The following is a 16,487-nucleotide window of genomic DNA, read 5'->3' as shown; positions in this document are numbered from 1 at the left end:
CCTCTTTGAAACTCCGGCTTCGATTATATGATAATTATTTTGCACGCCACGGGAGGTTCATTGCTTATCGTCTAAAAAAATGACAATGAAACATATTCAATAAAGAACAAGATATTCTACAAATATAATACAATCGATGCTCAAGGCTTTTTATTTGGTTGAATTTTGTTTTAAAATATAATTTCCAAGAGTAACATGCAATCATATTTTGTATATTTTGGAATAAAAATATTTCCTTAAAAAAAGGAATTAAACTCTCCAGAAAATGTTTTGCCTCCAGTAAAGTTGATATCTTTTTACTTTTTTAAGCAATTTTGTCTCAAAGTTACAAGTTTGACTTTACGCTTTATTTTTAAGTTTTACAACATCTAAGCAGCCTCGGTATGACGTAAGGCAGATACGAACTTTTAGGATGTCAAAGTCCTACAGCTCTACAATTGCTATATTTGAATTTCTAGTTCAAAATAACTGTCTTAAATGTCAAAGCCCTACGTTGTTATTTCTAATAACGACCATGGAAAATATCATTTAATAGCAAATAGTTAATATTGCATTGAAGTTCTTGTCTAACAAACACATGTTTACTATGCATGTTATTAAATATCAATCAATGACAGGAAACTCGTAATCAAACAGGATATTATTCGTTCGCGCTCATGAAATAATCGTGCTATTTCCATTAAAAGATTTAATGCAGAATTATGTAATAAGTTTTTACAACTTACTCATTATATTGCATTGCTTAAAGAGATGTGTGTATTTGTTCATTTTAATCTTCATCCTGATGAAGTTTTGTTTGTTTGTTTGTTTGTTTGTTTGTTTGTTTGTTTGTTTGTTTGTTTGTTTGTTTGTTTGTTTGTACTGTATAGTCATTTTCTATGATTTCAGGGCACGTGACATATTTCTCTTATCGCCATGACACCGATGATGTCGCAAATGGAGGAGTTGGATAGAGGATGGTCATGGGTTGTACTCATTTCATCATTCGGATATTTTATGATATTCGGACTGTTTTTGTACGGTATTGGAATGGTTCACGCTGTTTTACTGGATGAATTCTCTGGAAAGTCGGCCTCAACAGCCTGGGCTGGAAGTTTGTATGCAGCCTTGGTGTCCTTAGGAGGTCAGTTGATTTAAATAGATAAAAAGTGTGTCAAAATCTACATTTTAACGAAATCTTAGACTTGCATTTTAATGATTGCCTTTCGACTCCATTTGCAAATTAGTTGGTTCTGGTCTAAACTGTACAAATGTAATAAACATTGCACAATATTTCTTGCAAGTGTCTGTATATCAATTTGTATTCCAGTTTTTTTTACATTATCATGTCACTGACTGAACAATGGTTTACATTGATCATTGACCCGCTAAATATCTTAAATGGTCTTGTCGGACAAAATTCAAAACTAGAACTGACTGAATAGGCACAGTGCAGGCCATGACTAGACGGCATGGATCATGGTCCACTCTGGTGTGCAATCGTTTGCAGCCAGCTTGTTATAAAGGGCTTAAATGGTGTAAAGGAATAACTTGAGAAATGCTACAAACAGTTTTAAAAGAACAGTAAATCACGTTTTTATTGTTTTAATCATATATTGAGAGTGTTAAAACAAAGATGTCTGAAAATAATAATCACTGTACTATTTAAGAACGGGAAGTGCCAAATTCTATACATAAAAAAGCAAAGTCGGTTTTATGGTTTGGCATTTATATGGGATCGTAAATTCGTAAAACTTACATTCATGAATGCAAAGAAAGCAGTCAAAGTGTCACTATATAAAGAAAAATTGGCACGAAGCAAGCATTCCCTGAGTAGAATTTTCTGTCACTTAACAATGCAATCGATGCTCATTGTCAGAGTAATGGATGGCAGGCGTTCATTTGACTTTTTACGCCATCAATTTCCTCGGTCTTTCTATTGAGCATTGGTAAATAAAAAAAAATATTCTGGGACAATAATGCTGTATCTAAGTGAATGGGTCATAAAAGATTACTGATAAATCATTTTTGATGACTTATCTATTGATGAAATCATAAACTAGAATATCTTTATGACCTTAATTCATTTCCAGAAATTATTGGTTTATTTTGCTTTCGGGAACTGGTCATTTCCGGAACTCTTAAATAAGAATTTTATCTATGTCGTCTGTTATTATACTTGTTATACATTTGTTCAAGTAGAGAAAATAATCATTTTATATAACAATATCTGAAATTCGAATATATACCTATGTTTTATTTCTAAGTTACTAAATTGCATAAGTTGTCATAGTGCCTGGTTTATGACCAAACACAGTTCATATAACTGCGAAATCTTATTGTGTACCGGTAAAATGTCTTTTTTCTTTTTTTTTGTTTAATATCTTTTGAATTCTTAGAAACGCACATAAAATATAATGATTACGCAGATAAGGAATACAAAGTGGTCAACTATTCGTTATATGATTTACATTTTCAGAGACATATCATAAAATAGTAGGTTTCTTTTATTTCACTATTTGTCTGACTTCCTCCAACTTCGTTTCTTCCATTCACCACTAGTACTTCCTGATTATGGATAAATATATTACGCATGGAAAATTGATAGGAAGGTATCATACCAATTCCATTTGGATTCTACAAATTTGAAAAAAAACTTAATCTTTTAATTTAAGTGTCTTAAATGTTAACATTTTTAGAAATCTAGAATTTGGTATTAATTCAAGTGGCTTTTATGTAATTTTGGAATTTTCACAAAAAAATCCGATCGGATTTTTTTCCAGCTTTCAAAATTTGATTTTTTTCTTTGGATGAATATTTTCGTAAAAAATAGACAGATAGTTAACAGAAATAAAAATATTCAATAAAATATCATATTTAATTAGTCAGAAAAAATAAGAAATCCAATTGAAAAAAAAATTTTTTGCTGGAGAAAAGTCCGGCCGGAATTTTCATTTTTCCGGCCGGACAGCATTTATCCGGCCGGAATAGGCTAAATTCCGCCCGGACAAATTTTAAAAAATGATATTTTCGATACGAAAAAAAGTTGAAATAGCGTAAATTTAATTCAATTATTCATAATTTACTACTTAACTAACAAATGAAATGAATTTTAAGTGTTTAGCTTATTTATAAATGATAGTGAAGTCTGCCACAATCCTGGTGGTGCAAAGATTTTCCGGTGGCTGTTATATACAAAACGTCTATTTCATACAGGTTTGTCTAGTATATAGATTTTAATATTGGGCTTATTCTCGTAAAATTTCACATTGCTGCGCACGAATTTCATCAAGAACGCTGTGTGCAACAAATCATTTGACTAAGTGGCGACATGGTCGGGTGGTTATTGTGTCGAACTAGTAATCTAAGGAACGCTAGCCGAGTAGGTGCAAACCCCGTCAGAGTCAAAGCAAGAAACATTACAACCATTGCTCAGTACTGGTTGGTTCCATACTGTGTCTATAAGTTTAAAGCTTCCTACAAAATCGAACGAAAATTAATTCTGTTTAAACTAAATCGCTTGACTCATGTCATTTCTATATAGACCTCAAAACTTATTGAATAATAAAAATTGACAGCAATAACGCAAACAACATTTGATGGAGTAGTAGATCTATGTAATTTACATAACGTTATGCAGTAAATTGACGTCATATTTGAGGAGGAAAATCGCAGTGCTTCAACTTGTCGATACATAAATTAGTGAATCTACACGAATATAATTAGGAAACTGTCCAGCTGGCTTACAGAACGTCTGTCGTTCTACTCAAGTGCCCGTTTGTGCCTGAAATAATGCACGGAAGGGCACCTGAGGTCTTCTTTCAACCAGTAAAGCTGGAAAGTCGATATATGGCCTATACTGTATTGGTGCGACGTTAACCCAACCAAAAAAAAAAGACAAGAATATAATATTCCTTTTATCACATCACTAAAACATGCTACTGAGGTCCAATCTTTTTTCTTATTGAAAGAACAGCGGACAATCTTATGGTAAACGACCGTGTTTAAAACTAAAAATCTTAAGAATTAAACCTAAATAATTAAAAACTCTTTTAAATGACGATACAATGTAACTGTATATTCATTATCAGTTTATCATACATTCATGATGGATATTAAAAAAGAGTTTAAAAAAAACTTCTTCAAATTGACATTGAGCTATACGGCAGTATTCATTTTACTCGTATCATTTATCATCGGATATTGATGTAGAATACAGAAAAATATATGCTGAAAAACCTGCAGTGATATATCAAACAGCAGTAAGAGTTTGTTAACATAATAAAGTTATATATAATTATTTTTAAAATTCTGACCGAATTGACGATTATCAAAGCATAAGAAGTATAATTATCTTAAGGTATCATTTACAAAAGTAAATTTGAAAACTATGAAACTTTCTTATACAAACAGATATTTGGCTGTGGGAACAACCTGTAGCGTAAAATCTACTTCGATGCTGTTCATTCATTATATCTCTTATGCGACAAGATTATCCACATTTTAATATAACATTCATAAATAGCCATTTATTCCTTGCATGCTTTATGTTCCATTATTTATTTCAGGTCCAGTTTCTAGTATCATCATCGACAAGTTTAGCTGCAGATCCGCCATGTTTATAGATGGGCTCCTTACCACCGTCGGTTGCCTAGCCACGGCATTCAGTCCGAACTTAACCTTGTCTATCTTCACATATGGAATATTAGCTGGTAAGCTATAAATACATGTATGCTTTAAGAATATACAAACATTCTTGATTGTTTTATCAGCGTTAAGTACTGCAAGTTTGAATTGTTATCTAATTTTTAATAATCAAGTCAACGATTCACGTAAGAGACCTAATACTTGTTAGATTTAAAAGTATCGGTCACGTGGTTAAGAGCAACTACACTCAACGTTTTGTTAAAATCAAAAGTAACTAATATGTTATTGTTTAGTTATTGGACGAAAGATCGTCAACGGAATTTCAGCAGATTAAAAAGTATATAGATTACACATTGAAACAATGCAGATAACGGTTCTATTAATTAACGACACGTGCCGGTGCAATTTCCGGTCTTATGTGGCTTGGTCAGTGCACATGAGTTTGTGTAATGAGAATCGTTTCAAAATGGAAATCCAATATAAAAAAGCATGAAGTTCTAATTCTTCAAACTAACAAAATATTCATGTTATCGCGTGCAGAGATTCCGTGTCACGATTTTGTAATTAAAACGCATGCGCCATTTCTGATGGAGTAATCTAACAAGTTGTCGCAGTCAATAGCTCTAATTAATTGAAATCCTGTATTATTGGTCTAACGTATACTCAGGCTTCTGTAAACGGATGTCTTCTATTATTCTGTAGTGCTCTGTTTATTGCCTGGTCGGTAAAAATCAATGAGGAAAGAAGAATAATGTTTTACTTTATTATTTATCGACATTTTATAGACTTATTTCCATAAAGGAATAAGGAAGTTGAAATGAATATGGTCTTGCATTGGCCATCCATTTATATTATGGATAACGTATTTATATATCTAGATATTTAAATTTATTAGAATATTTTCGATTTCAGCGTTTTTTGAAATATATCTGTAGTATGTTTTGTAGCAGTGAGAACATTACACAATATATAACGCTGCTCCATTATAATGTCACGCCGCGTATTTATTCATGTTATAGACCCTGTCCCAATCGTAGCATATTTCCCCATCGCTTTGACTGTGTGGGGGATGAGGGAAATGAGAACGGTTTTTACTTACCGTCCATCCAATCTGGCCAGAAGTTTTGTTTTGGCGCCAAAAAAATGGGGATCTTTTCGTCCTGATAAATGGGGATTTTGTAATCTGACTTTCTCCGAGGAGGAGTTTAAAAATCAAATGTCCCGCCCTCCGTCGTGGGAGGTGGCCGCGGCTACATTAAAGTGCATCATAGTTATAACTTTTGTTTATCAAAGAATTTTCATATCATAAATGTTAACACAAATAAACAGACAACGTGCATGCGTATGTTTACAGGGTTTGGTGGCGGTATTGGCTACACGGCGACAATGGTTGTGGTTGGATTCAACTTCCGGCGATGGAGGAACACTGCTCTTGGTATCGCAGTATCAGGCGTCGGTGTAGGCACTTGTATTCTTACGCCTGTTATGGAAGTGCTACGTGACTTCTATGGCAACGCAGGATATTTTATAATAATGGCTGGAATTGGATTTCACAAATGTCTTTTTGCTGTGTTATGTAAACCTTCAAGATTAGAATTAGCCAGACAAGATTCTATACAGACAGAAGACGAAGAAAAAATTACCAAACGACAGCTTATGAAACACTATGCAAAGGTGTATACTAATAAACTAATCGTCTGTTTCTCGCTCAGTTTGATGTTGTTTAGTATAGGAACATATATGATATTTTTACATCTGCCGCATTTTACAATGACTAAAGGGCACAGTCATCTAGCTGCAACTGCTCTAATTTCATCTTGCGGGTTTGCGACAATCGTAGCACGGGTGATGACGTCAATGATATCAGAGACTAAGAATATCGACGAAGTAGTTCTATATTCAGGATCATTCGGCTCACTAGCACTAGGAACTTTTTTATTTCCCCTTTATTCTCGGACATATACGGGTTTAGTTGTATATTCTCTTTTATTGGGTGCCTATTTTGGCGGGTGCTATGCAGTAATGAACAGTATAAATATTAAATTAGTAGGAATCAAGTATTTATCAATAGCCACTGGTATGGAGCTCATTTTCTGTGCTGTTGGAACAGCCCTTGGACCTGTGATAACTGGTGAGTATTATGAAAAGTTTTACTTAATAACGATATTTGAAAATAAATCGCATTCCGGAGAGAAGAGTTTAAACATAATTATCGATCGTTTAAAATATTTTAATATGTAGTAAGAACAATGAAATGAAAGCTGTGATAAGCAATATAGATATTCGAAATTACACAATGAATGAGTATATGGATTACGTTAAACTCTTTACCAGTCGCTGCTAACCTATATAACTTTTGTGATGCTTATGGAGTACACTGTATATTGTATTTAGTCAGAATTAGCTGCAAACATGTAGACCTACTTCAGAATCCTTGCCTATGTTCATTAAGGCACAGTAAGTGACATAGGCGTGTGCAAACAAAACAAAGACAAATAGACCTTGATATATACTCGTATTATCTAAGAACAACACTAATTGTCGTAAACACAAATCATTATGCAAGGTAATTTCAAAGCCAAAAGTATGTATTTTTTCTGAAATTCAGGTTTGATCGTGGACAAAGGTGGAACATATGATCATGCCTTTATGATAGCAGGTATGTGTTGACTTGAACTGGTACATATTTAATGTTTTCATCCCACCCATCCCCTTTATATTTATTTACTGTAATATATATAGCTATCATGTGTCAAAGATCAATCTTACCAGTATTTTTGTCAAACATTTGCATATAATAATCAAACTTATTCATAGAAGTATCAATTTTATCCAGCTATCAAACATTCGCATATCTAACAGACTTGTTCAGAAATGTATTTATATCATCGCTAAAATTACCAAACTTATCCATATATCTATCAGGCTTATCCGGAATTCCATTACTCTCTGGCCAAGTTTGTTTCTTTTTTATTATCTTGTTTTAATTAGCATAAGCCTTATTCACATTTCACCTTAAATACAGCTCTTCTAGATTACACCTTCATTGCTAAATTGTACTCTTCTTGGTATATATTATGACAGAGAAAATGAGTTATCCAGGATTTCACGTAATCCCTATAGAACATAAGATAGAATCCATGAAATATTTTTTACAGTTTTACGTCAATTCTACGACACGTGTTTTTCTTCCTGTGATATTCAGTAATAGTGTGTATTTCAAACAACCGTACTTAATTTATAGATTATGAAGTTCACATGATAAATTCTTTTACGCACAATCTTTTTTTCCACTCACTTAATTACGATTTTCTATTTTCGGAAATGTATTATTGTAGCTGCATTTTTATTAGCAGAAGTATTGAAAATAGTATCTATTTCTAGTGATATCTTTGTTGCAAATAAACAATATTAATGTGAACTTAAAAAATACAAAATTATTTATATCTATCCTTATTTCCTATGGATTTAAAAAATGAATATTGAAATAAATAAATTTATCATAATTTATAAATTTCATTTCAATTTATAATTTTCTATAATTATGTTCCAACGTGGACAGTGTGATAACCAGAGTGCAGGGGCACTGTAACACTGCACTTTGGGGTCCAACGCACTTTGGGGTCCAACACACTTTTGGGGTCAAAATCGAGAAATTGACCCCAAAGTGCGTTAATATGCTACATATCAACTCACTTTGCGTTCCATAGTTCTGAAGGTGTCAACTGAGTTCTGCTTAAAGCAGTGTAACACTGCACTTTGGGGTCAAACGCACTTTGGGGTCCGACCCCAAAGTGCGTTACGTACTTTGGGGTCCGACCCCAGAGTGCGTCACGCACTTTGGGGTCCAATTTCGACCCCAAAGTCCGTTAAACAGGTACATATGCATTTTTTAACATCAGGCAAACGACCGCACTTTGGGGTCATAGAAAGTTAATGTTCATTATGTTTTAAATAATATATTGTAGTCAAAGCCAATGGTAAACGTATTAAATAGACACAAACATGTGCCCTGAATTATAGTAGAATAAATAGGGATTTAAATGGTCTTGATTAGTAAGTGAAGAACTTTCACCAAATAAATCACCAAATAAAGAATTTGTATCAATTATTAAGCTTAAAATATTTTTTCACAAATTTTCCATTTATTTTAAAAGAATGTACACCTTTCATTAACTCCCTTGTTTTTAGCTAAATGCATTATTTTCCCGTTTTTTATTTACACATTTTATAGAAATATGATAGTCTTAGCATAGACAAAGGTATAAATTCTGGGAAATCTTAGTAAGACATTTCAGTAAAAACTGTGCGTGATAATATGTTGAAAGAGCCATTTATTTAGCTAAATGTGACATATAAGAAACTTGACTAGGTGTAGATGCGGCTTTAAGTAGTAGTCAGTACAAACAGTACTCAAAATATCAACTATTTAGGTAGTCGCACATTAAGAGCGAAGCTTCAGAATAATGTAAAAATTCTCCCTGGGGGTATAAAGGGGATTGTGGGGTAGGGTTAAAAATAACGTTTTAAAGGCCCATTATGCTTTTATTTGTTTTTCTTAAAAGCTTTTTTATTTTGATGTTCTTCTATATTATCAAAAAAAATACACATTGGCCAATTACCTGAACCATCTTTTTCATCTGTTGCTTTTTGGCAATGATGAGTACAGTTATAGTGAAAGTAGTTTATATGGAAGTCAAATACTACAATGTTTTGACTTCTTTTATGACAAATAATTTCATATTTATCGCTACTTTATTCAGGTAACAAGCGTCTTACATTTCTCAGATACCACCATCTTTATAACATTTTAAAATTCGTGTTTGCTCTTTCTAAAGAAGTATGTAAGATTTCCCATAAAAAGCCTCTGGCGAACGGTTGTTACGGAGCTTACGAAAACCCTTAAGTTGATAAGCTTAATAATTTATTTGTAAAAATCACTATTTATAGTCCGATCGAAAACCTTGATGTCTCACCAGAACATTGCAATAGAGTATAGTTATAGTTCTTTGGAAAAAATATTAACTGCATTTTATTTCATTCCCAGCATATTTAAAATGTGGCTCAATATGGCATCAAAAGCTATCAAGTAAATGAGCGACAGAACGGAATATCCCAAAGAAAGGTTTTGAATATGGTCTCGATGTGGTTAACATTTGTCACAAGGTGCCTTAAAATCCTTCATGGGGTTTCGGAAATAAGGAGCAGACATGAAACCCAAGTGTATCCTTTGACCTGTAGGTGTGGCCCCGACCTTGAGCCGGCACACCTGGCATATAAGTTTTGCACATTATCTGGATGTGCTAAAGAATTGACCTAAGTTTCATAATTCTCAGGGGGTAGGGTTGAGTGGTGCATAATCATGGAATAATAACTGATCCCCAATCAACAGCCCTTTCCAAATAGACACTAATATAATAGTAGATAATAATAAAAAACAATAATTATATAAAATACATATAATATAAAAAATGGGCCGAAAAGGGTCGGCCGAAACCAGACTTGCCCGGCCGAAAACGACTGGGTCGATTCCAAAAATGGGCCGAAATGTGACCAAACCGCTGTGATAGTTTTATACTCAACTATGAGTTGTTATGAGGTTTGAAGGCTGTTTTGATTGGCTAAAATATGTATGAAAAACAAAAATAAAATATGTACGAAAAACAAAAATTAAATATGAATGCAAAACTAACAAAATATGTATGCAAAACTGAAAAAAGTATGTATGCAAAACTAAAATAAAATATGTATACAAAACTAAAAACAAAAAAAAAAATTCAAATGTCACTTTTATGCCAACGTAATTTTGTTATATGAACACATTTTTTTAGATATTTCAAGTGGTAAAATTAATGAAACTTTTTATCACTTAAGCATCATAAAGTATTGACCGCCATCTTGAACTCCACCTCAAATATTCCAATGTCGCAGATAGAAAAATAAGTCAGTACTCAGTATTTAAGCAGAACTCAGATGACACCTTTAGACATCTTGAACCCAAAGTGCGTTGATATGTAGCATATTAACGCACTTTGGGGTCAATTTCTCGATTTTGACCACAAAGTGCGTTGGACCCCAAAGTGCGGTGCGAAGTTTAACGCACTTTGGGGTCGGACCCCAAAGTGCGTTTGACCCCAAAGTGCGGTGTTACAAAGCAGCACGCCTCCAGATTCCTGCTAATGTTTATGAAAATTTTGAAAATGTATTCAAAAGTAAAATATTGTAAAGCTGACAGAGAAAATAATATGCACATTTCAAATGGCACTTACAACCAATGTAAATTACAAAAAAGAGGTCAAAATATGCAAAATTAACCCTTACTGCGTTAGTAACGCAGTAGAAATTTGGTGAAAATTACTGAAAAATTTGCCATCAGTCGCAAATAACATGGAAATTATTCCTTTTATCTTTAGTCTTTTTACTTTTCATAAAACCTCAATACATTTTTCTCAAGTTTTATTTTCTTGAAATATTTTGGCTCATCTGGAGGCATGCAGCTTTAAATACTGAGTACTGACTTATTTTCGATCTGCGACATTGAAATATTTAAGGAGGTGGAGTTCAAGATGGCGGTCGATACTTTGTTTGATGCTTAAGTGATAAAAGTTTCATTAATTTTACCACTTGAAATATCTAAAAATTGCTTCCATATAACAAAGTACTCTAGTACATAAATTGTGAATGTATTCCTAAAATTAAAAGATGCTGTAAACATATCCTGTGTCAGTCATTTACTTAATAACTGTTGGTGCCATATTATGCCCCATTTAAAATTTGATGGGGATGAAATGAAATGCAGGTTATATTTTTTTTCCAAGAACTATAAATATACTCCATTACAATGTTCCGGTGAAATATCAAGTTTTTCGATCGGACTTTAAATAGTGATTTTTACAAATCATTATTAAGCTTGTCAACAAACTTTAGTTTTTTGTAACGTCCGCCAGAGGCTTTTTTAATGGGAAATCTTACATACTTCTTTAGAAAGGACAAACATGAATTTTATAATGCTTAAATAATGGTATCAGAGAAATGTAAGATGCTTGTTACCTGAATAAAGTAGCGATAAATGTGAAATAATTTGTCATTGAAGTAGCAAAATGTAAACATTGAAGTATTTGACATACTTATAAAATACTAATTCACTATAACTGTACTCATTGCCAAAAAGGAACAGATGAAAAGATCAGGTTCAGGTAATTGGCCAATGAGTAAAGGCCTCAACAGACGGTGGAATTTAGTTGTACAACACTAATTAGAGATATGATGTACAGTTTTTCATGGCAATACAGCAATTGCATTCAGACAGTAATGCTGCATTGTAGGAATCATCAGGTTTCCCTCAAAAACAGTTCCACCAAATTGATCTCTTACATACTTTACTCACTAAAAATATTTTTTTCTCCATGAGTAATGATTGAAACACTTCCATTTTTTAAAAAAAATCTATAATTGTCACAGGGCGAGATTAATGTGCAGCCTGGCCGAGACTCGAACCTGCGGCTGTACTGACTGAGCTATCCAGTCGCTACAAACTACCTCCACTGATTAATGAACAGTTAAATACTGTGACACTATCATTTTCTGAATAATTTGGGATTCGAAAATACCACAACTTTGGGTCTCCTGAAGAGTTTTTCAACATTATTTTTACCCCATCTTACTACTATGTTTACAGCCAGAATTGTTCTGGAATTTCATTCATTTAACATAGTAGGGAAATATGTCATCTGTTATCGTGGGAAGTCTATACAACAAGTATTAAGAGATAGAACACGTCCTATCCTGTAAACCTAGTATTAAGTTGTATGAATTGAAGAAATAGTAGCCTTCACACAGTAAGATTTGCTTAACTCTTTGGATACTATAGAAGTACACCCAAATTAAAAAGCTTTTAAGAAATACAAGTAAAAGCGTAATGGGCCTTAAAACGTTATTTTTATAATCTCGGGGGGATCGAAACCCCACCATCCCCTCTAGATCCCCCCCAGTGAGAACTTTATATTATTATGAAGTTTCGCTCTTAATGTGTGACTTCTTAAATAGTTTATGATACGTTTGAGTACTACCTATGCGAACTACTACTTAAGGCCGCATCTACATCTAGTCAGATTTAGATAAGCTAAATAAATGACCCTTTCAACATATTATCAGGCATATTTTTTACTGAAATCTCTTATTAAGATTTACCGGGATTTATACCTTTGTCTCTGCTAAGACTATCATATTTCTTTAAAATATATAAATAAAAAAACGGGAAAATGATGCAATTAGCTAAAACAATGGAGTTAGTGAAAGGTGTACATTCTTTTAAAATAATTGGAAAATGGGAGAAAAAATATTTTGAGCGTATTAAATGATACAAATTCTTTATTTGATGAAAGTTCTTCACTAACTGATAAAGATCATTAATTTTTTCAAATCGCTATTGATTCTACTATAATGTTTTGCGTCTAATTAATACCTTGATTTTTGTTTACCATTGGCTTTGAATACAATATATTATTTAAAACATCATAAAAATTCATTTTTATTGATTGAATTTTTATGACCCCAAAGTGCGGTCGTTTGTCTGGTGTAAAAAATGCATATGTACCTGTTTAACGCACTTTGGGGTTAAAATTGGACCCCAAAGTGCGTCACGCACTCTGGGGTCGGACCCCAAAGTACGTAATGCACTTTTGGGTCGGACCCCAAGGTGCGTTGGACCCCAAAATGCGGTGTAAAAGGGCACTATACGTGCTGTAGAAAATGTCTCTATAACCTTTGATAAAATTTTAACTGTAACACTGTAAGCAAAGGCCAACACTTAGGAATATGATTATCCAAATCTATTCATTTTAAGCCATTGCAGAAATCAACAATTTATTTATTTTCCTTATAAATATTGTCAACAGTATGCGATACGTATTATGTCTCAAAAATACTTGCAATCTTAAAATACACTGCAACATTTAAAGATACGTTCCAAATAAGTGGTAAATGCTCATTAAACAATCAGGATTCCTTTATAACCCTAGCAAATTGTAGGGATAACGTGCATTCCAAGACATATTTCGGGAGTTAATGAAATTTCTAAACATCAGGGTTCACGTGTATTCCAAGACACGTTACGGTAGTTTATGAATTCCCTAAATATCAAGGATTAGTACATGAAATCCATATAACATGAACACTAACTTTAGTCATCATCTCTTTAAATAATTATTTCCTATCTTATGTTGTCCTCACTTTTAATGTCGAGATTTTTTTTTGCAGTAATGTATTACCAGTCACAGTGTTCTGAAATTTTGCATTAATTTCGTTCAGTTACTTGTTGTTGTAATTTGTTGTTAAATTTTATGAATCAAAGAACTTCAGTATGTACTTTTAATCTAGATCTGACAAAAATGATTTTGTCATACTATATAGCACGGTGAGGCTTTTGTTCAGATACATTGTTATTAGGCCTAATTACAGATGCATGATATTACTGGGTGCCTAAACTAGAACTTTGTGAAGGACGCACTCAAGGTTATTTATCTATTAAGTCTATTATCTCTTTTACAGCTTTCATTATTTTAATTGGTGCAGCACTTGGTATGGCCACAGTAGTGTTTCAGCCAAACGGTGACTCTCCAAACCCTCCTGACGTGGACTTTGTTGTCACGAATAACGGTGACGTCATCAATGAAACGTGCACCGCATCTTCCATGATCGCTAGTAGCAACAGCAAACAAGGAAAACAAAGCAATGTTGACATGGAAGAAAAACAGGATTCAGAATGCCAAGAATTCTCTGCGGAACAAAAGCTCACGTGTTCCGGAAGTGGTTGCCTGGCAGCATCAAATCAAATTGGGTGTAACAATTATACTGATTCAGATTGTGAACCGTTGAATTTTACCGAAGAAATACAACGACTTTTGCATGGGGAAGAGATCAAATTTATAGATGAAAATGATGATTTGTGATGTAGATCTTAATCTAGATTTGTTTATAATACCAAGCAATGAAATACTTTTGAAATTATAGAATAGTGATATATATTGAAGTTCAAAGAAACAAAGACATTTAACGTACAGAAGTGTATAGAGGCGAAATAATTCTCGTAACGAGAGGTGTTCAACAGTGTTAAAGACATATTTTTAAACAATCAAGCAAAATGACAAAAACAAACTAGAAATAAAAAGCGTTACAAAAGTAGTAAATCGTGGCCTTCAATGGTCTTATAAGAATGATGAAGTTTTCTTCGTCAAACTAGTATGAAATTATAGCAAGCACTTTACATCTTTAAACTTTGGACTAGTCCTTAATGAAATTAGTAAACACTTAACAACAAGTTTTGGACAATTACGAAAGAGGTGTTTTCTTTGGCTTTCTAAATAGTTGAGGCTATATATATGGGCATGTATTGCAAGATCTATTAGGATTATTGAGTAGATTTAATTGGTTGATGTGAAATATTACGGAAGCATCTAAAAGTTTCACGTCATGTCAACTTGTTTCTTCTCGTTTTGACCAAATACATTCCATGAAGACGTTATGATTAATACGTAATACATAAAACATTCCGTGAAGACGTAATGATTTATACGTAATACGTAGAAGTTTTTAATCATTGCAAAAAAAAATTGTTGAGTTACGTGAGCTATTTGTCAATGCGAGTAACGTCTTTGCGTCTTACTTAATATTTCAGCAAAGTCGTGAAATCAAGTAGTTTCGACAGGATTTTTGTCGAAGAGACAAAAGCTTCAAGCAAATCGACAAAAATGCAGTTGCAATGCCTAAAAGCTTCTCATATTTGTCAGTTAATTTTATTGAGAAATGCAAAAACATCTTATCAATGCGAATAGAAATAAGTTGACTTGGCGCAAAACATCTCACCGACTGTAGGCCTAGATACGCTTCCGTAGAAATATATCTCACTGTGAAAAATGAGAAATTTAAGATGATTTTAGTATCGTATAACGTAAGTGTAAACATATAATAAAAAAGAAGATTCTGAATGAAGAAAAAAGATTCTATATTATCAATATCACATTAATTCTTTAGAAGCATCCAGTATAATAGTTTTTTAGAGTTTTTTTTTAGCTTTATGTGAAATACATTGACTGATATTACTTTTATCTCACTTTTATAGTCCTATATTCCATAAGTGAGCAAATACAACAAAAACTGTTGCACATGGATTGATTTAACATAGCCGTGGTTTTAATTTATACGTAGATACTAATACTTATCATTACCGAATTATATCATGTATATTCTTATCTATTTATGATATTTATTTATTTTTAGTTGTTAATTTATTACGGAATATAGATCCATGTACATAATAGTTTGTCTAGAATTTATCTACATGTTTTATATTGATTTAATATGTTCTACACATACATAGTTAAAATATTAATAAGAGACGTTTTTAACATTGTTGTTCTCTTTTCTCCGGAATCCAAACGCTTATCTGAAAAAATCTCATTGTTTTTTATCAAAATATCAAAGTACTTACAGTACTAAAAGTAGTTATTAGAATGTTTAAGTTCGTGCAAAGGGCTACTATATTCCACATTCTGGCTGATACCGAACAGTGATTCTTGCATCTCGGGCAGGATTACCTACCATTTACAGCAAAAAAACTTGTCTAACACCACCCGAAATTTCGTAATTTCTTTCCGGATTGAGATTTTATATGTTATATGCAAGAAAAAGAATCAAATGTCGAAACAGACTGGAATATCTAGCTCTCGGGTACCTGTACAGCGGAAACTCGGCAGAACCGTAAACAGTTACCCAAGAGCTAGATATTCCGGTTCGTACCTCAGCCGGTGTAAGTTCCTTATACGATGCCCGCTCCTGTACTTATGCCGCTGGTAATTTACATT

The 16,487-nt window shown here is 33.0% G+C and overlaps 1 protein-coding gene across 1 annotated transcript in view; it reads left to right on the top strand.

Moving 5' to 3' along the window:
* LOC132714567 (monocarboxylate transporter 4-like) overlaps window positions 1-16,025 on the top strand; it is a 56,864-nt gene extending 40,839 nt beyond the window's left edge. The window contains exons 2-6 of the mRNA XM_060697455.1: window positions 889-1,123; window positions 4,548-4,691; window positions 5,981-6,757; window positions 7,235-7,285; window positions 14,176-16,025. Coding sequence (XP_060553438.1) covers window positions 916-1,123; window positions 4,548-4,691; window positions 5,981-6,757; window positions 7,235-7,285; window positions 14,176-14,576 — 1,581 coding nt within the window. The 5' untranslated portion in view covers window positions 889-915 and the 3' untranslated portion in view covers window positions 14,577-16,025. The remainder of the gene's footprint in view (window positions 1-888; window positions 1,124-4,547; window positions 4,692-5,980; window positions 6,758-7,234; window positions 7,286-14,175) is intronic.
* Window positions 16,026-16,487: the final 462 nt, after the last annotated feature.

This window comes from Ruditapes philippinarum, unplaced genomic scaffold, assembly GCF_026571515.1.
Source record: "Ruditapes philippinarum isolate M1 unplaced genomic scaffold, ASM2657151v2 ctg18_1_1_1_1, whole genome shotgun sequence".
Classification (NCBI taxonomy): domain Eukaryota; kingdom Metazoa; phylum Mollusca; class Bivalvia; order Venerida; family Veneridae; genus Ruditapes; species Ruditapes philippinarum.
This window is presented reverse-complemented; position numbering and strand designations above follow the sequence as displayed.